Source organism: Ranitomeya imitator, chromosome 2, assembly GCF_032444005.1.
Source record: "Ranitomeya imitator isolate aRanImi1 chromosome 2, aRanImi1.pri, whole genome shotgun sequence".
Classification (NCBI taxonomy): domain Eukaryota; kingdom Metazoa; phylum Chordata; class Amphibia; order Anura; family Dendrobatidae; genus Ranitomeya; species Ranitomeya imitator.
The window spans coordinates 150096302-150119216 of record NC_091283.1 but is presented as its reverse complement, the minus strand read 5'-3'; the positions used below and the strand labels follow the sequence as shown (position 1 = coordinate 150119216).

General features: G+C 43.6%; 1 protein-coding gene across 1 annotated transcript in view; it reads left to right on the top strand.

The window, feature by feature from the left end:
* Positions 1–13265, top strand: part of AGPAT2 (1-acylglycerol-3-phosphate O-acyltransferase 2) — a 63648-nt gene extending 50383 nt beyond the window's left edge. The window contains exon 6 of the mRNA XM_069747477.1: positions 11251–13265. Within this exon, the coding sequence (XP_069603578.1) occupies positions 11251–11414 (164 nt within the window). The 3' untranslated portion in view covers positions 11415–13265. The remainder of the gene's footprint in view (positions 1–11250) is intronic.
* The last annotated feature ends 9650 nt before the right edge of the window (positions 13266–22915 follow it).

The following is a 22915-nucleotide window of genomic DNA, read 5'->3' as shown; positions in this document are numbered from 1 at the left end:
CCCAACTGTAACCCTAACCACACACCTAACCCAGACACACCCCTAATTCTAATCCCAACCCTAATCCCAACCGTAAATGTAATCCAAACCCTAACCCTAGCCCCAACCCTAGCCCTAACCCTAACCCTAACCGGAAAATGGAAATAAATACATTTTTTTTAATTTTATTATTTTTCCCTAAGGCTAGGTTCACATTGCGTTAGGGAAATCCGTTTAGCACTAGCGGATTGCGCTAACACAATGTCTTTTTAGGTGTCGTGTTTAGTGGTCGCGTTAACGTCCCCGCTCTGGAAGATCGGGGATCGGACCTCGGGCGCGCCGCGGACGCTGCAAGCAGCGTCTGAGGCGCGCCACAAAAGAATGGCACCTTGCTAGCGCGAGCCGAAAATGGCACGCTCTAGCGATGCGCTACACCTGAAAATCACATTGCTGTCAATGGTTGTGCTAACGGACCCGTTGCACGGCGTTAATTGTGACATTTTCGCCGTGCAACGCTGTCCGTTAGCGTTAACCCATTAACGCAATGTGAACCTAGCCTAACTAAGGGGGTGATGAAGGGGGGTTTGATTTACTTTTATAGCGAGTTTTTTAGCGGATTTTTATGATTGGCAGCCGTCACACACTAAAAGACGCTTTTTATAGCAAAAAAGTTTTTGCGTCTCCACATTTTGAGACCTATAATTTTTCCATATTTTGGTCCACAGAGTCATGTGAGGTCTTGTTTTTTGCGGGACGAGTTGACGTTTTTATCGGTTACATTTTCGGACACGTGACAGTTTTTGATCGCTTTTTATTCCGATTTTTTTGTGAGGCAGAATGACCAAAAACCAGCTATTCATGAATTTCTTTTGGGGGAGGCGTTTATACCGTTCCGCGTTTGGTAAAATTGATGAAGCAGTTTTATTCTTCGGGTCAGTACGATTACAGCGACACCTCATTTATATCATTTTTTTTATGTTTTGGCGCTTTTATACGATAAAAGCTATTTTATAGAAAAAATAATTATTTTGGCATCGCTTTATTCAGAGGACTATAACTTTTTTATTTTTTTGGTTATGATGCTATATGGCGGCTCGTTTTTTGCGGGACAAGATGACGTTTTCAGAGGTAACATGGTTATTTATATCCGTCTTTTTGATCGCGTGTTATTCCACTCTTTGTTCAGCGTTATGATAATAAAGCGTTGTTTTTTGGCTCGTTTTTTTTTTTTTTTCTTACGGTGTTCACTGAAGGGGTTAACTAGTGGGCCAGTTTTATAGGTCGGGTCGTTACGGACGCGGCGATACTAAATATGTGTACTTTTATTGTTTTTTTGTTTTTTTTTTATGTAAAGAAATGTATTTATGGGAATAATATTTTTTTTTTTCTGCTTTATTTAGGAATTTTTTTTTTATTTTTTTTTTTACAAGTGTGGAAATTTTTTTTTTTACTTTTTCACTTTGTCCCAGGGGGGGACATCACAGATCACCGATCTGACAGTGTGCACAGCACTCTATCAGATCGGTGATCTGACATACAGCCGGGCAGGATTAGAGCTGCAGCTGCAGCCTGATCCTGACCCGGAAGTGCTCCCTGCAGGACCCGGATGCAGCCCGGCGGCCATTTTGGATCCGGGGACTGCAGGGAGAAGACGCTCGGTACACGGTGAGCACATCACCGTGTACCGATCGTCTCAGGGAAGCCCGCAGGGAGCCCCCTCCCTGCGCGATGCTTCCCTGCACCGCCGGCACATCGCGATCATCTTTGATCGCGGTGTGCCGGGGGTTAATGTGCCGGGAGCGGTCCGTGACCGCTCCTGGCACATAGTGCCGGATGTCAGCTGCGATAGGCAGCTGACACCCGGCCGCGATCGGCCGCGCTCCCCCCGTGAGCGCGGCCGATCGCATATGACGTACTATCCCGTCCATGGGAATTAAGTCCCAGGTCACCTGGACGGGATAGTACGTCATATGGGATTAAGGGGTTAAAAAAAAATGAACATTTAATTTTTTTCACAAAAAAATTACTTCAGCTCCAATTTGTTTTATTTTACCAAGGGTAACAGGAGAAAATGGACCCCAAAAGTTGTACAATTTGTCCTGAGTACCCCGATACCCTATATGTGGGGGTAAACCACTGTTTGGGCGCATGGCAGAGCTCGGAAGGGAATGAGCGCCATTTGACTTTTCAATGCAAAATTGACTGGAATTGAGATGGGACACCATGTTGTGTTTGAAGAGCCACTAATGTGCCTAAACACTGAAACCCCTCACAAGTGACACCATTTTGGAAAGTAGATCCCCTAAGAATCTTATCTAGATGTGTTGTGAGAGCTTTAAACCCCCAAGTGCTTCACTACAGTTTATAACGCAGAGCCGTGAAAATAAAAATTATTTTTTTTTCCACAAAAATTATTTTTTAGCCCCCAGTTTTGTATTTTCCCAAGGGTAACAGGAGAAATTAACCCCAAATGTTGTTGTCCAATTTGTCCTGAGTACGCTGGTACCCCATATGTGGGGCGTAACCACCGTTTGGGCGCATGGCAGAGCTCGGAAGGGAAGGAGCGCCATTTGGAATGCAGACTTAGATGGATGGTCTGCAGGCGTCATGTTGCTTTTGCAGAGCCCCTGATGTACCTAAACAGTAGAAACCCCCCACAAGTGACCCCATATTGGAAACTAGACCCCCCCCCAAGGAACTTATCTAGATGTGTTGTGAGAACTTTGAACCCCCAAGTGTTTCACTACAGTTTATAACGCAGAACTGTGAAAATAAAAAATCATTTTTTTCCCACAAAAATGTTTTTTTAGCCCAAATTTTTATTTTCCCAAGGGTAACAAGAGAAATTGGACCCCAGAAGTTGTTGTCCAATTTGTCCTGAGTACGCTGATTCCCCACATGTTGGGGTAAACCCCTGTTTGGGCGCACAGGAGAGCTCGGAAGGGAAGGAGCACTGTTTTACTTTTTCAACGCAGAATTGGCTGGAATTGAGATCGGATGCCATATCGCGTTTGGAGAGCCCTGATGTGCCTAAACAGTGGAAACTCCCAATTCTAACTGAAACCCTAACCCAAACACACCCCTAATCCCAACCACACCCCTAACTCCAACACACCCCTAACCCTAATCCCAACCATAACCCTAACCACACCCCTAACCCTGACACACCCCTAACCCTAATCCCAACTGTAAGGGTAAGTTCACACAGGACTTTTTTGCTGCGTATTTTTGCTGCGTTTTTATGCTAATTTTCAGCTGCTTTTTACAGTACCAGCAAAGCCTATGAGATTTCAGAAATCTCATGCACACACATTGGGTTTTTGTCTGATCAGTATTTTCTGCTTTGCTGCGTTTTTTGGACATAGGGCATGTCACTTCTTTCAGCGTTTTTGCTGCGTTTTTGCAGCGTTTTTTCACCCATTGACTTGAATGGGTGATGGAAAAAACGCAGCAAAAACGCAGCAAAAACGCATGTAGCATTATTTGCTGTGTTTTTGGTGCAGAAAATCATGGCCAGCCGGAAGTGATCTCACAGCCAAGAGCTTAGGGGTGTGGTTAGTGAGGTGTCCATGGTGACAGTGAGCTATTGTGAGGTGTCCTGATTGTGATCTATTGTGAGGGAGTTTCTGGTTGTGAGGTGTTAGCCATGTCTTGGTATAGGAGGATGAGCAAGCAGCTGAAAATTAGCATAAAAAAAACGCAGCAAAAATATGCAGCAAAAAAGTCCTGTGTGAACTTACCCTAAATGTAATCCTAGCCCTAACCCTAGCCCTAACCCTAATGGGAAAATGGAAATAAATACATTTTTTTAATTTTTTTATTTTTCCCTAACTAAGGGGGTGATGAAGGGGGTTTGATTTACTTTTACAGCGGGTTTTTTAGCGGATTTTTATGATTGGCAGCCGTCACACAGTAAAAGACGCTTTTTATTGCAAAAAATATTTTTTTGCGTTACCACATTTTGAGAGCAATAATTTTTCCATATTTTGGTCCACAGAGTCGTGTGAGGTCTTTTTTTTTGCAAGACGAGTTGATGTTTTTATTGGTAACATTTTCGGGCATGTGATATTTTTTGATCGCTTTTTATTCCGATTTTTGTGAGGCAGTATGACTAAAAACCAGCTATTCATGAATTTCTTTTGGGGGAGGCGTTTATACCGTTTCGCGTTTGTTAAAATGGATAAAGCAGTTTTATTCTTCGGGTCAGTACGATTACAGCGATGCCTCATTAATATCTTTTTTTATGTTTTGGCGCTTTTATACGATAAAAACTATTTAATGGAAAAAATAATTATTTTTGCATTGCTTTATTCTGAGGACTATATCTTTTTTATTTTTCGCTGATGATGCTGTATGGCGGCTCATTTTTTGCGGGAGAAGATGACGTTTTCAGCGGTACCATGGTTATTTATATCCGTCTTTTTGATCGCGTGTTATTCCACTTTTTGTTCGGCGGTATGATAATAAAGCGTTTTTTGCCTCTTTTTTTTTTTTTTACGGTGTTCACTGAAGGGGTTAACTAGTGGGACAGTTTTATAGGTCGGGTTGTTATGGACACGGCGATACTAAATATGTGTACTTTTATTGTTTATTTTTTTTAATTTAGATAAAGGAATGTATTTATGGGAACAATATATATTTTTTTTCTTTATTTAGGATTTTTTTTTTCTTTTACACATCTGAATATTTTTTTTTTTTACTTTATAACATTGCCCGGGGGGGGGGGGGGGGGGGGGGGTGGGGGGGGGGGCATCATGTTATATGGTCAGATCGCTGATCTGACACTTTGCAGAGCACTGTGTCAGATCAGCGATCTGATGTGCACTGCTGCAGGCTTACCAGCGCCTGCTCTGAGCAGGCACTTGGTAAGCTACCTCCCGGCAGAACCCGGATGCAGCCACGCGGCCATTTTGGATCCGGGGCCTGCAGGGAGGAGACGCTCGGTACAAGGTGAGCACACCGCCTTGTACCGATCGTCTCAGGGAAGCACGCAGGGAGCCCCCTCCCTGCGCGATGCTTCCCTATGCCCCCAGAACGCTGCGATCATGTTTGATCGCAGTGTGCCAGGGGTGATGTGTCGGGGCGGTCCGTGACCGCTCGTGGCACATAGTGCCGGATGTCAGCTGCGATAGTCAGCCGACACCCGGCTGCGATCGGCCGCGCTCCCCCCGTGAGCGCGGCTGATCGCTATGATGTACTATCCCGTCCCTGGGGATTAAGTCCCAGGTCACCTTGACGGGATAGTACAACAAATGGGATTAAGGGGTTAAAAGGGTTTTTTACTTTTTTGAACTTACCAAATGGCTGCAATGAAGCAAAGAGTGAAAAATTTAAAGGGTTGTGCATACTTTCCATACCCACTGTAAGTCTTGTTTTGGCGTCAGGTCGATTTCTTTTCTAACTTTATTGTAGAATAGTTCAACATCCTCCTCGACATCTGCTGTTGGCAAGTGGACTTGTATAACTGTGACATGGATTGGCGCGTCTTGCAGTCGAGATGACTCTATCACAGACTTCATTGTACATCAGGACAGTGCCGGACAATCTTCTGTTGAGAATAAAAGCAACACAGTTTCTTTTTCAGCTATCATAGCCAGAATAGTAGACCCAATATTCGTTTGACTCGAAATGTTTGGATTGAGTAAATTTTAGTTCGCTAACTCCCAAGTAAGTAACATAGTAACATAGTAACATAGTTAGTAAGGCCGAAAAAAGACATTTGTCCATCCAGTTCAGCCTATATTCCGTCATAATAAATTCCCAGATCTACGTCCTTTTACAGAACCTAATAATTGTATGATACAATATTGTTCTGCTCCAGGAAGACATCCAGGCCTCTCTTGAACCCCTCGACTGAGTTCGCCATCACCACCTCCTCAGGCAAGCAATTCCAGATTCTCACCGCCCTAACAGTAAAGAATCCTCTTCTATGTTGGTGGAAAAACCTTCTCTCCTCCAGACGCAAAGAATGCCCCCTTGTGCCCGTCACCTTCCTTGGTATAAACAGATCCTCAGCGAGATATTTGTATTGTCCCCTTATATACTTATACATGGTTATTAGATCGCCCCTCAGTCGTCTTTTTTCTAGACTAAATAATCCTAATTTCGCTAATCTATCTGGGTATTGTAGTTCTCCCATCCCCTTTATTAATTTTGTTGCCCTCCTTTGTACTCTCTCTAGTTCCATTATATCCTTCCTGAGCACCGGTGCCCAAAACTGGACACAGTACTCCATGTGCGGTCTAACTAGGGATTTGTACAGAGGCAGTATAATGCTCTCATCATGTGTATCCAGACCTCTTTTAATGCACCCCATGATCCTGTTTGCCTTGGCAGCTGCTGCCTGGCACTGGCTGCTCCAGGTAAGTTTATCATTAACTAGGATCCCCAAGTCCTTCTCCCTGTCAGATTTACCCAGTGGTTTCCCGTTCAGTGTGTAATGGTGATATTGATTCCCTCTTCCCATGTGTATAACCTTACATTTATCATTGTTAAACCTCATCTGCCACCTTTCAGCCCAAGTTTCCAACTTATCCAGATCCATCTGTAGCAGTATACTATCTTCTCTTGTATTAACTGCTTTACATAGTTTTGTATCATCTGCAAATATCGATATTTTACTGTGTAAACCTTCTACCAGATCATTAATGAATATGTTGAAGAGAACAGGTCCCAATACTGACCCCTGCGGTACCCCACTGGTCACAGCGACCCAGTTAGAGACTATACCATTTATAACCACCCTCTGCTTTCTATCACTAAGCCAGTTACTAACCCATTTACACACATTTTCCCCCAGACCAAGCATTCTCATTTTGTGTACCAACCTCTTGTGCGGCACGGTATCAAACGCTTTGGAAAAATCGAGATATACCACGTCCAATGACTCACCGTGGTCCAGTCTATAGCTTACCTCTTCATAAAAACTGATTAGATTGGTTTGACAGGAGCGATTTCTCATAAACCCATGCTGATATGGAGTTAAACAGTTATTCTCATTGAGATAATCCAGAATAACATCCCTCAGAAACCCTTCAAATATTTTACCAACAATAGAGGTTAGACTTACTGGCCTATAATTTCCAGGTTCACTTTTAGAGCCCTTTTTGAATATTGGCACCACATTTGCTATGCGCCAGTCCTGCGGAACAGACCCTGTCGCTATAGAGTCACTAAAAATAAGAAATAATGGTTTATCTATTACATTACTTAGTTCTCTTAGTACTCGTGGGTGTATGCCATCCGGACCCGGAGATTTATCTATTTTAATCTTATTTAGCCGATTTCTCACCTCTTCTTGGGTTAGATTGGTGACCCTTAATATAGGGTTTTCATTGTTTCTTGGGATTTCACCTAGCATTTCATTTTCCACCGTGAATACCGTGGAGAAGAAGGTGTTTAATATGTTAGCTTTTTCCTCGTCATCTACAACCATTCTTTCCTCACTATTTTTTAAGGGGCCTACATTTTCAGTTTTTATTCTTTTACTATTGATATAGTTGAAGAACAGTTTGGGATTAGTTTTACTCTCCTTAGCAATGTGCTTCTCTGTTTCCTTTTTGGCAGCTTTAATTAGTTTTTTAGATAAAGTATTTTTCTCCCTATAGTTTTTTAGAGCTTCAATGGTGCCATCCTGCTTTAGTAGTGCAAATGCTTTCTTTTTACTGTTAATTGCCTGTCTTACTTCTTTGTTTAGCCACATTGGGTTTTTCCTATTTCTAGTCCTTTTATTCCCACAAGGTATAAACCGCTTACACTGCCTATTTAGGATGTTCTTAAACATTTCCCATTTATTATCTGTATTCTCATTTCTGAGGATATTGTCCCAGTCTACCAGATTAAGGGCATCTCTAAGCTGTTCAAACTTTGCCTTCCTAAAGTTCAATGTTTTTGTGACTCCCTGACAAGTCCCCCTAGTGAAAGACAGGTGAAACTGCACAATATTGTGGTCGCTATTTCCTAAATGCCCAACCACCTGCAGATTTGTTATTCTGTCAGGTCTATTAGATAGTATTAGGTCTAAAAGTGCTGCTCCTCTGGTTGGATTCTGCACCAATTGTGAAAGATAATTTTTCTTGGTTATTAGCAGAAACCTGTTGCCTTTATGGGTTTCACAGGTTTCTGTTTCCCAGTTAATATCCGGGTAGTTAAAGTCCCCCATAACCAGGACCTCATTATGGGTTGCAGCTTCATCTATCTGCTTTAGAAGTAGACTTTCCATGCTTTCTGTTATATTTGGGGGTTTGTAACAGACCCCAATGAGAATTTTGTTACCATTTTTCCCTCCATGAATTTCAACCCATATGGACTCGACATCTTCATACCCTTCGCTAATATCCTCCCTTAAAGTGGACTTTAGACAAGACTTTACATAGAGACAAACCCCTCCTCCTCTCCGATTTTTACGATCCTTTCTAAACAGACTGTAACCCTGTAAGTTAACTGCCCAGTCATAGCTTTCATCTAACCATGTCTCGGTTATTCCCACTATGTCAAAGTTACCTGTAGATATTTCTGCTTCTAGTTCTTCCATCTTGTTTGTCAGGCTTCTGGCGTTTGCGAGCATGCAGTTTAGAGGATTTTGTTTTGTTCCAATCTCCTCACTGTGGATTGTTTTAGAAATGTTCTTACCTCCCTTCTGAGTATGTTTTCCTGGGTCGTCTTTGTACGAGTCTGTTTTTCTTCCCGTCCCCTCTTCTTCTAGTTTAACGCCCTCCTGATGAGTGTAGCGAGTCTTCTGGCGAATGTGTGTTTCCCAGGTTTGTTGAGGTGTAGTCCGTCTCTGGCGAGGAGTCCATCATACCAGTAATTCACACCGTGGTCCAGGAATCCAAATCCTTGTTGTCTGCACCATCGTCTTAGCAGTAGAGGCATGTTCTGTCCATCTCAGCTTTGACAAAGTCGACTTTGCCTTGGCTCATGGTTCATACTTTCCAAGTTCCGAACTATGATATATCTGCAGCTTTTGATCTTCCCTTTCGACCAAGCGATATCAGCACCAAGACGTCTTTGCGGCTTTGATCATGGCCCGTCATGAGCATTGCTCATACTTAGGTTGACCATTGGCTTTTCCCTAGTTGCTTGTACTAGTTGTGCCACAAGTAGTAGGTCAAACATGACCACATAACCATAACAATAAACAGTATTTCCAAAACATTTGAAAATGAAATTAAAGAAGTAAACGCCATCCAAGGTAGAGTCGCTGGTAGTACATTGGTTCACCGTGTTTTAGGATATGCCGGTGTGGTGACTCAGACTTAAACATTAAGTCATTACATATTCATGTGAATTAACAAAGAGGGGTAATAGAAGAAAAAAACGAGAAGACGTTAAAACCAAAAACACAAATACGCATAAAGACAAAGGAAAGTGGGGAAGGGTAAGAGGGGAAGGGTAACATCAGAGAGGCTCCTGAAGTATAAACTTAGTTATCCCCTATAAGGTCAAGGAAATCAGCGAAAGATTAAAAACTCCAGCCAGTAGAACCATGTTTTCTAAAATGTATTATGGGAAATATTGATCGTGGAGTTAAGCTCCTCCATTAACATAATCTCATTCTATTTTGGAAATCCAAAGTGAGATTGTTGGGATAGTTTTCCATAGCAAGGGAATACTTGCTCTAAAAGACGTGATCAAGTGTCCCAGTATCAAATTTTTATATTTTTTTAAAGGGATGTTGCTGTGATGGAGAAGGACGAGAGCTGGGTCAAGATCTGAGATCAGATCAGTGAATTTACAAATCACTAGTTGTACTTTTCTCCAGAAAGGAGTTTACAGGTCCAGAAAATATGTAGTAGGTCACCCTCCTCCTCCCCACATCTTCAACTCATGGGACTAGCATCTGGAAATATAGAGTGTAGGTGAGATGGGACCCTGTACCACCGAGAAAGCAGTTTATAGCTGGCCTTTGAAATTGCGAGCTGATGGATGATTTATTTGTGAAGGTGAATATACGCCTCCAGTGATCCCTCTGTAAAGGTGCAGCCCAGATCTCTCTACCTTTGAGATTGGAAGCATGTTTTAGACTGGTCCAGGGATTCAATCAGTAGCAAGTACGAGAATGACAAAGTACGGTATGTCTTAATGAGTCGGTATATGAACATTCAACTTCAAAAATTGGTTTATCGTTTTTTTTATAAAAGGCTCTAGGTGGGAGGGATTAAAAAATGAGAAAGTTGGCCAATTCTCCAGTGTCCCAAGGGAGAAGTAGTTAAGAGACCCTGACTATGTTCTTTTGAAGGCCACTAGTTTCCTTTTCCAAAGTCTGTCACTCTGAAATTACCTTTATTTAACCAGGACCGAAAAATGTCATGATTTAAAAAGTGGATTACCCAAGATATGGTACATAGAGGAATATAGGGGCAGAATTGATGAACGTCTCGATTGATTATTGCATCATGTCAGAGTGGTCCCAATTAACAGATGAGGGGTAGTTATTAGAGGGACGTTTGTAAAACTTTGTTCAATCAGAACCCATGCTTTCCCAGATCCATTCCTGCACCAATCCAGAGCTCTAGAGAGGTGATAGGCAATATAATATGATCTGAAGTAAGATAGCCCTATACCCCCTAAGGACTTTGGGCGATACAGTGTGACCCTAGCAATACGTGGAGGTTTAACCAACCATATGAATTTGGTTTTAACCACCACGAGACTCCTAAGGACGGACGAGGGAATGCCAATCAAGGAGCCTGAATGACGTATAAAATGCGAGGCCTAGTTGCTTGTTGCGTGCCTTCCAACCTGAGGGTGCATCATCCAGCACTATATCAAATTCCTTTAGTAGCACTCTCCATCAAATCTTGGCATAACACAGAAGTAGATTTTCAGGCCTTTCTTCCGTGCAGTAATGTGGCACCTGTGAACAAGAAACACTAAATCAGTGTTCTATGTTGTCAGTAAAAGCTGCCTCATTGCACAATGTCCAGCTGCCCACGCTGGGCAGTAAGCTTAGTTTGGCACATCAGTTTAAACCTGTCCACCCGGGGTGTCCCTGAGGGCAAAAAAAGTCCCTATATATGCAGTCTCTATAGAGGTGCAATTCCTTTTCCATGGTCTGCAGACTTTGCTATTCCTGCATCCAATCATGCCAGACACAGGGATACCAGCCTGGTCTTTACACTGGGCCTTGCACAAACCCATCTCTATCTTCTATAGCATCTGCCCGTTTTATTGCCACTTTTAAGTAGTCCAGTCCCCTGGAGACTTTAGTTTCTATAGTTGTTTACCCCATGACATGCTTGTTTAATTTTAGTTGCTTTATATTTTCAGGAATAATCAAAGTAGAAATCCTTCCGAAAATAGACATTTCAGGAGTGAAGGAAGAGGACATTGCAGACTTGACGGAGCGATGTTTCCATGAGATGAGGCAGGTCTTCTTCAGACTCTCGGGTAAACCTTATACTCCCATGAAACATGGCAATTCAAGCCAATAGATACAGTGATAACAGACTGAGACCCAGCCACCCTTGGACTAAAAATCAGAGGTGACACCAAGGTCTTATGTACTACGGAAGGTACAAAATAATCCGAGCTGCTTCATTGCTTTGTGTGGAAGAAACATTGAAGACTTCATAATCTCACCGTGGTCACCAATCTTGGACCTGTTCCCTTCTGCAGGTAAAATATTTCCCTGGGACTTGACTGTAAGTCTGTATCTGTTGTATCAGCAATAGGAAAGGTTAGTACTGGTACCGTTATTCTGAGGAGACTGAACTCCAATTTTGTGCACAAGTGGCCAAAAGTCACATTTCCCAGATCTGAAGACCTGCCAAACCGTGTTGCTGCATGAAGACTGAGATCTCTGTGATGCCAGATTTTCACTGGAGGAAAGCGGGGTTATCCCTTATAGTGTCAAATGTACATTTAGGGGCATGATTACAAGCACTGAGCAAAGTGAGGGAATCTCCAGGCAGGCACCAACCATTTATGTATGTTTTATTGTTTATTTAATAGACTATGTCATGGAGGACATAAACTTACTGAATAAGGCGCAGTATGTTTCAGTACTTGGGACTATGATTGAAGTGGCATTCACACCAATAGATATGAATGTTTATGACAAAAGTTTGTCACCCATAGGACCATTCAGTACTAGTCATTGCCTTGTGTGGGCACCCTGAGCGTCTGCTGTACAGGCAGAGCCCTTCCCAGTGCGGAGGCATACATGCTTTATTTACAGTGAACCCTCGGCCCTAATGACAAGGTCTTAAGAGTAATGGTTTCTAATTACAGAATGAAGCTGTATTCTGTGTATCGTGATATTAATTGATTCCAAGTTATTAAGCTGTCTGCACTGCTCGTGCCAGTTCTTCTATACTTTGTATATATACGTATATATAGAAGATGCCAAGGATTTGTTATAGTAATCCGATCTAAAATACACACACAGGAGACCATTCACATGTCAGACTGTACGAGTGGCCATGCAATGGGACTTTATTTTTTATGCTTATGGTAACACGAAGCAGGCTTGTTGGAATATTGTCTGCAACCTATATCCATCCCATACATGTAAGCAGGGGTGTTACGCCAGGCCAGAAAGATGTTTGATGTCTTATGCAAAGGGAGAGGTGAGGAAACAGGTAAAGGGGAGCCCTGATGATAGCACTCATCTAATGCTGAACCCTGCATGCTGTACCGCCCTAGAGGGGACCTTTTTCTTCGTGCACCCTCACGTGCCTAAGCCATGGCTGACCTGACATAAAGGGATCCTACAGTCTGCCTTCCTCAACCTCGCAGCCAAAACAGACTACCCAACCATCATCAGGAGCCAATCATTAAAGCTTCACTTTTGTGTCCAATGCAAGGACAGAGGTGCCCAGAAGTTCAGGCTTCCTTAGCCCCTTTACACATATGGGCATTCTGCGCTTGCTCCCCCAACATGCAGTGGATGCCAGCTACAAGCAGTGGCTAGAGCGGGGCTCTGATGGCTGCACCTAACCACATACATGTCTCTGTCAATCACATTTATATGATGCACTGGTTCCCCATTCACACCGGAGGTATTAGTCTTTTTTTCACTATTTCATCTTATTTTCAGTATTTTTTCTCCTTTTTCAGTACATTATATGAGAAAATTAATGTGATGTCAATAGGAAAATCAAAAGTTACAACTCTTGGAAGAAAGGGAGGAAAAAACTAAAATGTACATTACTAGTGGGGTCCTGTGGAATTGGGATCCTCCACAATGGTATCTGATAATTTAGTGGAGTCAGTGACTTGTTTGTTGTTTGTAGAAAATGTTCATAAAACCAAAGTGCCTTCATTAAAGCAAACCAAATGCCGTTCTGTACTTGTGTCTGCCTCTGTACAATGTGTCTGCCTCAGTACTTTCTCTAAGAGTATGTGCACATGGCACCTTTTTCATTCAGATCCGATCCATTATTTGCCTGAAATAATGTTAAAGAAACATTACAAAGAATAGACTATAGGCATTATAATATGAGGACGACTTGCTGTCTAATCATACTCACCTGCTTCTGGCGCAGTCCCTGCAGGTCCCTGGCTCCCCAGATTCTTCCTGTACTGAGCGGTCACATGGTACTGCTCATTACAGTATTGAATATGTGGCTCCACCTCCCATAGGGGTGGAGCCGCATATTCATTACTGTAATGAGCAGTAACGGTGACCGATGGTGGAGCAGGTGAATATTGAAAGTGCCGGGGGCCTGAGCGACGGAGAGGTGAGTATGTGATTTTTTTTTTATCGCAGCAACAGCAAATGGGGCAAGTGTCTGTATGGAGCATCTTATGGAGCCATAACGTTTGTGCAGCACTATATGGGGCAAGTGTCTGTATGGAGCCATAACTAGGGTTGAGCGAAACGGGTCGTTCATTTTCAAAAGTCGCCGACTTTTGGCAAAGTCGGGTTTCATGAAACCCGATCCGACCCCTGTGCGGGGTCGGCCATGCGGTACGCGACTTTCGCGCCAAAGTCGCGTTTCAATGACGCGAAAAGCGCCATTTCTCAGCCAATGAAGGTAAACGCAGAGTGTGGGCAGCGTGATGACATAGGTCCTGGTCCCCACCATCTTAGAGAAGGGCATTGCAGTGATTGGCTTGCTGTCTGCGGCGTCACAGGGGCTATAAAGGGGCGTTCCCGCCGACCGCCATGTTACTGCTGCTGATCTGAGCTTAGGGAGAGGTTGCTGCCGCTTCGTCAGAAGCAGGGATAGCGTTAGGCAGGGTCCATTAACCACCAAACCGCTTGTGCTGTAGCGATTTCCACTGCCCAACACCACCTTCGGTGTGCAGGGACAGTGGAAGCTACATTTTTTTTTTTTTTTCCCCCCTCAGCGCTGTAGCTCATTGGGCTGCCCTAGAAGGCTCCCTGATAGCTGCATTGCTATGTGTACGCCGCTGTGCAAACCAACTGCTTTTTTCAAAGCACAAATCCTCTTGTTCCTTCCTTTCTGCACAGCTATCTTTTTTGTTTGTCCACACTTTTTATTTAATTTGTGCATCAGTCCACTCCTTATTGCTGCCTGCCATACCTGGCTGAGATTACTGCAGGGAGATAGTAATTGTTGGACACTCCCTGTTTTTTTTTTTTGTTTGTTTTTTTTTTTTTGTGGGAGATTAAGATTGACATTTCTGCTAGAGTGCCATCCCTGTGTGTGCCATCTCTCACTCAGTGGGCCATAGAAAGCCTATTTATTTTTTTGCTTGATTTGGGTTATAAAATCTACCTGAAAAAAATCACTACATCAATCAGTGGGAGAAAAATATTGGCCTCAGGGCTTGTGTGCCACTCTTGACTCCTGTGTGTGCCATCTCTCAGTCAGTGGGCCATAGAAAGCCTATTTATTTTTTTGCTTGATTTGGGTTCTAAAATCTACCTGAAAAAATCACTACATCAATCAGTGGGAGAAAAATATTGGCCTCAGGGCTTGTGTGCCACTCCTGACTCCTGTGTGCATCATCACTCACTCAGTGGGCCATAGAAAGCCCTTTTTTTTTTTTTTTTTTTTTGCTTTATTTGGGTTCTAAATTCAACTTGAAAAAATCAATAAATCAATCAGTGGGAGATTAATATTGGCCTTTGGGCTTGTGTGCCAGTCCTAAGCGTGCCATCTCTCTCTCTCAGATAGTGGGCCATAGAAAGCCTATTTATTATTTTTTTTATTGGGTTTATAAATTTTCCCTGGAACAAAAAAAAAAAAGTGGGAGATTAATATTGGTCTCTGGGCTTGTGTGCCAGTCCTGAGCGTGCCATCTCTCTCACAAATAGTGGGCCATAGAAAGCCTATTTATTTTTTTGCTTGATTTGGGTTCTAAAATCTACCTGAAAAAATCACTACATCAATCAGTGGGAGAAAAATATTGGCCTCAGGGCTTGTGTGCCACTCCTGACTCCTGTGTGCATCATCACTCACTCAGTGGGCCATAGAAAGCCCTTTTTTTTTTTTTTTGCTTTATTTGGGTTCTAAATTCTACCTGAAAAAATCAATAAATCAATCAGTGGGAGATTAATATTGGCCTTTGGGCTTATGTGCCAGTCCTAAGCGTGCCATCTCTCTCTCTCAGATAGTGGGCCATAGAAAGCCTATTTATTATTTTTTTTATTGGGTTTATAAATTTTCCCTGGAACAAAAAAAAAAAAAAGTGGGAGATTAATATTGGCCTCTGGGCTTGTGTGCCAGTCCTGAGCGTGCCATCTCTCTCACAAATAGTGGGCCATAGAAAGCCTATTTATTTTATTTTTTTTTTGTTTTATAAATTCTCCCTGAAAAAAAAAAGGGAGATTAATATTGGCCTTTGGGCTTGTGTGCCAGTCCTAAGCGTGCCATCTCTCTCTCTCAGATAGTGGGCCATAGAAAGCCTATTTATTTTTTTTATTATTGGGTTTATAAATTTTCCCTGAAAAAAAATAAAAAGTGGGAGATTAATATTGGCCTCTGGGCTTGTGTGCCAGTCCTGAGCGTGCCATCTCTCTCACAAATAGTGGGCCATAGAAAGCCTATTTATGTTTTTGGTTGATTTGGGTTCTAAATTCTACCTGAAAAAATCAATAAATCAATCAGTGGGCGATAAATATTGGCCTCTGGGCTTGTGTGCCACTCCTGACTCCTGTGTGCGTCATCTCTCACTCAGTGGGCCATAGAAAGCCTTTTTTTGTTTTATTTGTTTTCTAAATTCTCCCTGAAAAAATCATTTTATTTTATTTGGTTTCTAAATTCTTCCTGAAAAAATCATTTTATTCTATTATTTTTTTTTTCCTAAAGTCTCCCTGAAAAAAAAAAAAAAAAACAAATCAGTGGGAGATTAATATTGCCCTTTCTGCTTGTGTGCCAGTCTTGACTCCTGGGAGTGCCATCTCTCTCTCTCTCTCCAATTGTGGGCCATAGAAAGCCTATTATTTTTTTTAGCTTGATTTGGGTTCCAAAATCTACCTGAAAAAATCACTACATCAATCAGTGGGAGATAAATATTGGCCTCTGGGCTTGTGTGCCACTCCTGACTCCTGTGTGCGTCATCTCTCACTCAGTGGGCCATAGAAAGCCTTTTTTTGTTTTATTTGTTTTCTAAATTCTCCCTGAAAAAATAATTTTATTTTATTTGGTTTCTAAATTCTTCCTGAAAAAATCATTTTATTCTATTATTTTTTTTTCCTAAAGTCTCCCTGAAAAAAAAAAAAAAATCAAATCAGTGGGAGATTAATATTTACATTTGTGCTTCAGTGACAGTCCTGCGTGTGTGGCATCTCTCTCATTTGTTGCCACCAACAACAGAGTGTGTAACATTGTGCCTGATTTTCGTTGTGGTCTCACTCACCTGTAAAGGGGTAGCTAAATCATACGGAAGTTATAGCTCACCGTGTAAGTTGTGTGACAGCAACAAATACCGTTAGTTTGTTTACGTTTTTAAAACAATGAGGAAGTCTGGTGGAAGAGGTCGTGGCCGGGGGCGTTCATTGTCAGCTGGTAATGAGGGTAGTGGTAGTGGTGGAGCATCAGCTGGTCGTGGGAAAAAAAATATTGCACCTAAGTCTGGAGCTGTGGAGCCAGGTTCGTCGTCTGGCTACACAAGGCCTCGAACGCTCCCTTTTCTGGGAGTAGGAAAACCGCTTTTAAAGCCGGAGCAGCAAGAGCAAGTTTTGGCTTATCTTGCTGACTCAGCCTCTAGCTCTTTTGCCTCCTCTCGTGAAACTGGTAAATGTCAAAGCAGCGCGTCGTTAGTGGATGTTCACGGTCAGGGACAAGTCGCTTCCTTGTCCTCTTCAGCAAAAACAACAACAGAGAAGAATGCAGCAGGCGAAACAACGGGTTACTCCATGGAGCTCTTTACACATACCGTCCCTGGCTTAGAAAGTGAAGCAGTTAACAGTCCATGCCCATTACAAGTTGAATCTGACATGGAGTGCACTGATGCACAGCCACAGCCAGACTACTATGCTGGTCCTTTGACTCAGACCACAACATTGCCCTCGCAGGGTGCTGATCAAGAATCAGACCCTGATGAGACTATGTTGCCCCATCACGAACGCTATACCACCGACCGACACGGTGACACAGACGAAGTTGCACACGAGCTACAAGAAGAGGTAATAGATGACCCAGTTCTTGACCCCGATTGGCAGCCATTGGGGGAACAGGGTGCAGGCGGCAGCAGTTCTGAAGCGGAGGAGGAGGGGCCGCAGCAGGCATCAACATCGCAACAGGTTCCATCTGCCGGGCCCGTATCTTGCCCAAAACGCGTGGCAAAGCCAAAACCTGTTGGAGGACAGCGTGGCCATCCGGTTAAAGCTCAGTCTGCAATGCCTGAAAAGGTATCCGATGCTAGAAAGAGTGCAGTCTGGCATTTTTTTAAACAACATCCAATTGATCAGCGCAAAGTCATCTGTCAAAAATGTTCAACTACCTTAAGCAGAGGACAGAATCTGAAAAGTCTCAATACAAGTTGCATGCATAGACATTTAACCACCATGCATTTGCAAGCCTGGACTAACTACCAAACGTCCCTTAAGGTTGTAGCACCCTCGGCCAATGAAGCTAGTCAGCAACGCAACATCCCTTCCGGCAGTGTAGGGCCACCATTTTCCGCACCACCTGCAGTATCTGTGCAGGTTTCTTTGCCAGGCCAAAGCAGTCAGGGTCAGGGAATCACCAGTTTCGTAGTAGGAAACACTGCATCTAGGGCACCGGCGGCAACAATACCATCTCCCACCGTCTCTCAGTCTGCCATGTCCACCGGCACCCCCGCTAGTTCCACGATCTCCAGCTCTCCAGTCCAGCTCACCCTACATGAGACTATGGTTAGAAAAAGGAAGTACTTAGCCTCGCATCCGCGTACACAGGGTTTGAACGCCCACATAGCTAGACTAATCTCGTTAGAGATGATGCCCTACCGGTTAGTTGAAAGCGAAGCTTTCAAAGCCCTGATGGACTACGCTGTACCACGCTACGAGCTACCCAGTCGACACTTTTTTTCCAGAAAAGCCATCCCAGCCCTCCACCAGCATGTTAAAGAGCGCATCGTCCATGCACTCAGGCAATCTGTGAGCACAAAGGTGCACCTGACAACAGATGCATGGACCAGTAGGCATGGCCAGGGACGTTACGTGTCCATCACGGCACACTGGGTGAATGTTGTGGATGCAGGGTCCACAGGGGACAGCAAGTTTGGGACAGTTCTGCCTAGCCCACGGTCTAGGAAACAGTTGGCTGTAGCCGTTCGCACCCCCTCCTCCTCCTCTTCGTCCTCCTGCAGAAGCGAGAGCTCGTCCACAGACCGCAGTCGCACAACCACTCCATCCGCAGCTGCCACTGTTGCACACCAGGTCTCCCATTATGGGGCAGCTACTGGCAAACGTCAGCAGGCTGTATTGGCTATGAAGTGTTTGGGCGACAACAGACACACCGCGGAAGTTCTGTCCGAGTTCTTGCAGAAAGAAACGCAGTCGTGGCTGGGCACTGTAGATCTTGAGGCAGGCAAGGTAGTGAGTGATAACGGAAGGAATTTCATGGCTGCCATCTCCCTTTCACAGAAAAAGCAAAAAGTGGAAAAAATAAAACTTAACTTTTAATACACAAAAGTAGTAAAAAACAGGTCACCCAAGTAAACTCTAAATACGGGGTCAAGTCACCACCATATGAAATGGACATAGAAAGATGACAAGCCCTATATGGGATTAAAAGTTTCCAGCACTATATGCGGAATCAATCCGGGATGGGGTACAAAAAGAAGCTGTTCAAAACATATAACAAACAGCCACTGACCCCATATAACCAGACACATATATACAATAGACAGTAATAAGCATGTACTGTAAGAATATGCTTACTGTACTAATGAAAAAAACAGGAAAGGTCTCACCAATTCCATAAGGCAGGCAGTGGAGCACCGGATTTTCTTGAGTCAAACAAATATCCGGATAATGAAGAGATGACAATCCCTATGTCAATCCCTGCGGGGCTGCAATAAGCTATCCCCCAAGCTCCTGCCCTTACAAGGGCAGTCCATATCTACCCCTGTAAACATATGCCCTGCACTCTCCCTATATTGTCCCGACGCGTTTCTTCCAAGCCTGAGTCATCAGGGGACTTGCTTGTATGAGGAGACTGAGTGCTAATAATAGAGGGACAAAGAGTCCTGCCCCACTCTATGCTGTCCTGCAAGGAGTGGAAAGGATAGGGCCAATGTTAAATAGGAAATGTAAGGCAGCAAATAACATTTCCCATTGGACAGTCAAGATACATGGCAGCTGAGAATAGTGAGGGTAATTGATGTAAATAACGCCAGCACGCTGTATATGACATAATAAATGTACCCGGCGCTTAATGAACCACCATAAATGCATAGAGGTGGAACACTTACGGTTCAGATGATGTCACACGCCCAGCACCATGTGGAGCGTGTGTCTCTGCAACCAGGAGGATACTTCCGGTCCTGCGCGTACGAACCGGAAGTTACGGCTACCTAGCAACAGGACCATACATGCCCACAATGTCACGCACACAGCAAGATCCCCTGCAAAACCCAAAAGGAGCGATCCAAGATGGACATTAATTAATAATGTATCCCAAAAGAAAGGTAACATTAAAAGCAACCAGCCGTACCCGGACCGGAAGTGACGCCAGAAGGTAACTGTAACCATGGACGCGCATAAGATCCTGCGCGCCCAAGCCGAAAGGTACGGCCACCTAGAAACAGAACAATGTATGCCCATAATGACCCGCTCACAATAACACAACAAGATCCCTTGCAACACCAAAGAGAAGCGATCGGGCAAAAAGTAGTACTGTATCCCAAAAAAAAAAGGAAAAAAAGTTACGCTAAAAACATCCAGCGATACCCAGACCGGAAGTGACGCCTGATGGAAACTGTAACCATGGACGCGCATAATGTCCAAAGTGCGGCCGGAAGTGGTTGTTTATCTAGCAAAACTAAACCCCCGTTACCAAGGAGAGAGAAGACAACCAATGGTAAGGAAGAGGGGGGGGGGGGCGGTAATAACAAAAAGACAAGCCCTATAATAGTTGACCAGGTGCTAGGATAATATATCTACCATGGACCGAGATTAGAACATAACGACCACAATAAGATAGGGATGTTAGACCATGTGTACAGTTGTTAAAACAAAATATACTACATCAATAACAATAAATGCGGCAGGCTCATATAACAAAACCCTCACATACCCATGAAATAAGCAACCATGAAAAAAGAGACCGATAAAAAATGAGATATGGTGAATAGCATATAATATTGTAAATATAGCGAATCCCATAACCGTAATTGAATGACAAAATAAGGATTTTAGGCATAATGATAATAAAAAACTGTGAAATATCAGAAAGAAGGCTACAAAAAGGGGCCAGAAGGTCCCTCAGACAAAGCAACTATAATTAATCTGTTCGTTAAGGCCATGTGGGCTCACGGTGTTTAAATAAAAAGTCCACTTGGCCTCCTGCTGTAACAACACACGATCCCAATCGCCTCCCCGTATAGGTTTGTTGACTTTCTCGATGGCCATGAATTTAAGATGGCTAAGTTGGCCATCATGAAGCTGATTGATATGCCGAGCGATGGAAGTGTCCCTTTTATGTTCCACATCACCAATGTGTTCTCCAACACGTCGCTTGAATTCTCTGATAGTTTTACCGATATATTCTGCGCCACAGGAGCAAGAGGCCCTATAGACAACTCCTCTAGTACTGCAATTAATAAATTGCTTAATAGTGTAACTCTTACCCGTGACATTGCTAGTAAAACTTTTACCAACTTCAATAAACCGACAGACAGTACAGTGCCCACACTTGAAGCACCCTGTAACGTCACTTCTAAGCCAGGTATCCCCAACAGGGCTAGTGAAGTGACTGTGAACCAGTCTGTCATTTAATGAACGAGACTTTCTGTAAGTAATTGCGGGGGAGTCACTAAGGTACTGCGAGATGTCACGGTCCATACGTAAGACGTGCCAATGTTTCTGGATGATCCGTCTTACGTGATTTGCTCCATTGTCAAAAGTCGTTATAAAACGAACAGTATCTTGTTCCTGTGTCCTGATAGTAGGATTCAACAAACTTGTTCTGTCCCTACTTTTTGCTTCTTGATAGGCCTTTGTGAGAGTTTTTAAGGGATAACCTCTATCCTTGAAATTCCTCCTCAATTCCTTGGCCTGGAGTTCAAAGGTAGCATCCTCCGAACAGTTCCTACGAATCCTAAGGTACTGTCCCCTAGGGATCCCCCTTTTTAGATGCACAGGGTGGTGGCTACTCCAATGAAGGAGAGCATTAGTGGCCGTGGGTTTTTTATACGTAGAGGTGACCAGATTGCCGTCACTGCCCTTCGTAATAAGAATATCCAAAAACGGCAGTGAGGAAAGCTCAATTACAGATGTAAAAAAAAGGCCAATATCATTGTGATTGAGCTTACTGACAAAATTGTCAAAGTCATCAATAGAACCAGACCAAATTAGAAAAACATCATCTATGTATCGTGTCCAGATCTCTGAGACACGATACATAGAGAAACCACCACTATCAGACTCCTCCCTCCAAACCACAGTCTCCTCCCACCAGCCGAGGAAGATATTGGCGTAGGCCGGGGCACAGGGACTGCCCATGGCCGTCCCCCTCAGCTGGTGGTAGATCCTGCGGTTAAATACGAAGGAATTATGCGTGAGACAGAACCGAAGCAATTTCAAAACAAAATGATTGTGCTCCTGATATTGACATCCCCTCATTTGAAGGAAATACTGGACCGCCTCCAGGCCCTTCTCATGGGGTATAGACGAATAAAAGGCCTCAACATCGATACTTGCTAAGTACGACTGCGGATCGACCGTGAGGCCCTCGAGGCGTCGAAGCAGATCAGGGGTATCTTTAACAAAAGATTGTAGTGAGGACACAAACGAACTCAATATGCGATCCAGATAAATGCCCGCATTTTGACAAAGACTGCCTACCCCAGATACGATAGGCCGACCCTTAAGAGGGTTGAGGCCCTTATGTACCTTGGGGAGGCAGTAAAAAGTGGCAGTAACAGGATGTTGTGGGAGGATGAAATCATATTCTGTTTTATTAATCACTCCGCTCTCCAAACCCTCCTGCAATATCAAACGGAGCTCCTCACAATATTCCCTACTGGGATCGCATGTGAGGATCTCATAGGAGTTCCTGTCAGATAATATGGACTCACACATTTCTTGATAATGGGCAGTATCAAGGATGACAACATTGCCACCCTTGTCTGAGGGTTTTATAGCAATGGAATCATCATGTTCCAGACGATTAATTGCTTCCATCTCACCTCTGGAGCAATTAAAATTACATGGCACACGAGTTTGGGAGAGAGAGACAAGATCTGAAGTCACCAAATTGGAGAACACATCAATAGCAGAAAGGTCCCCAGTAGGAGGTGGCATTCTCTGGCTTTTAGTTTTAAATTGGGTAAACGGGCCCATCCCTTGCAGATTAGGGTCCGCCTCCCC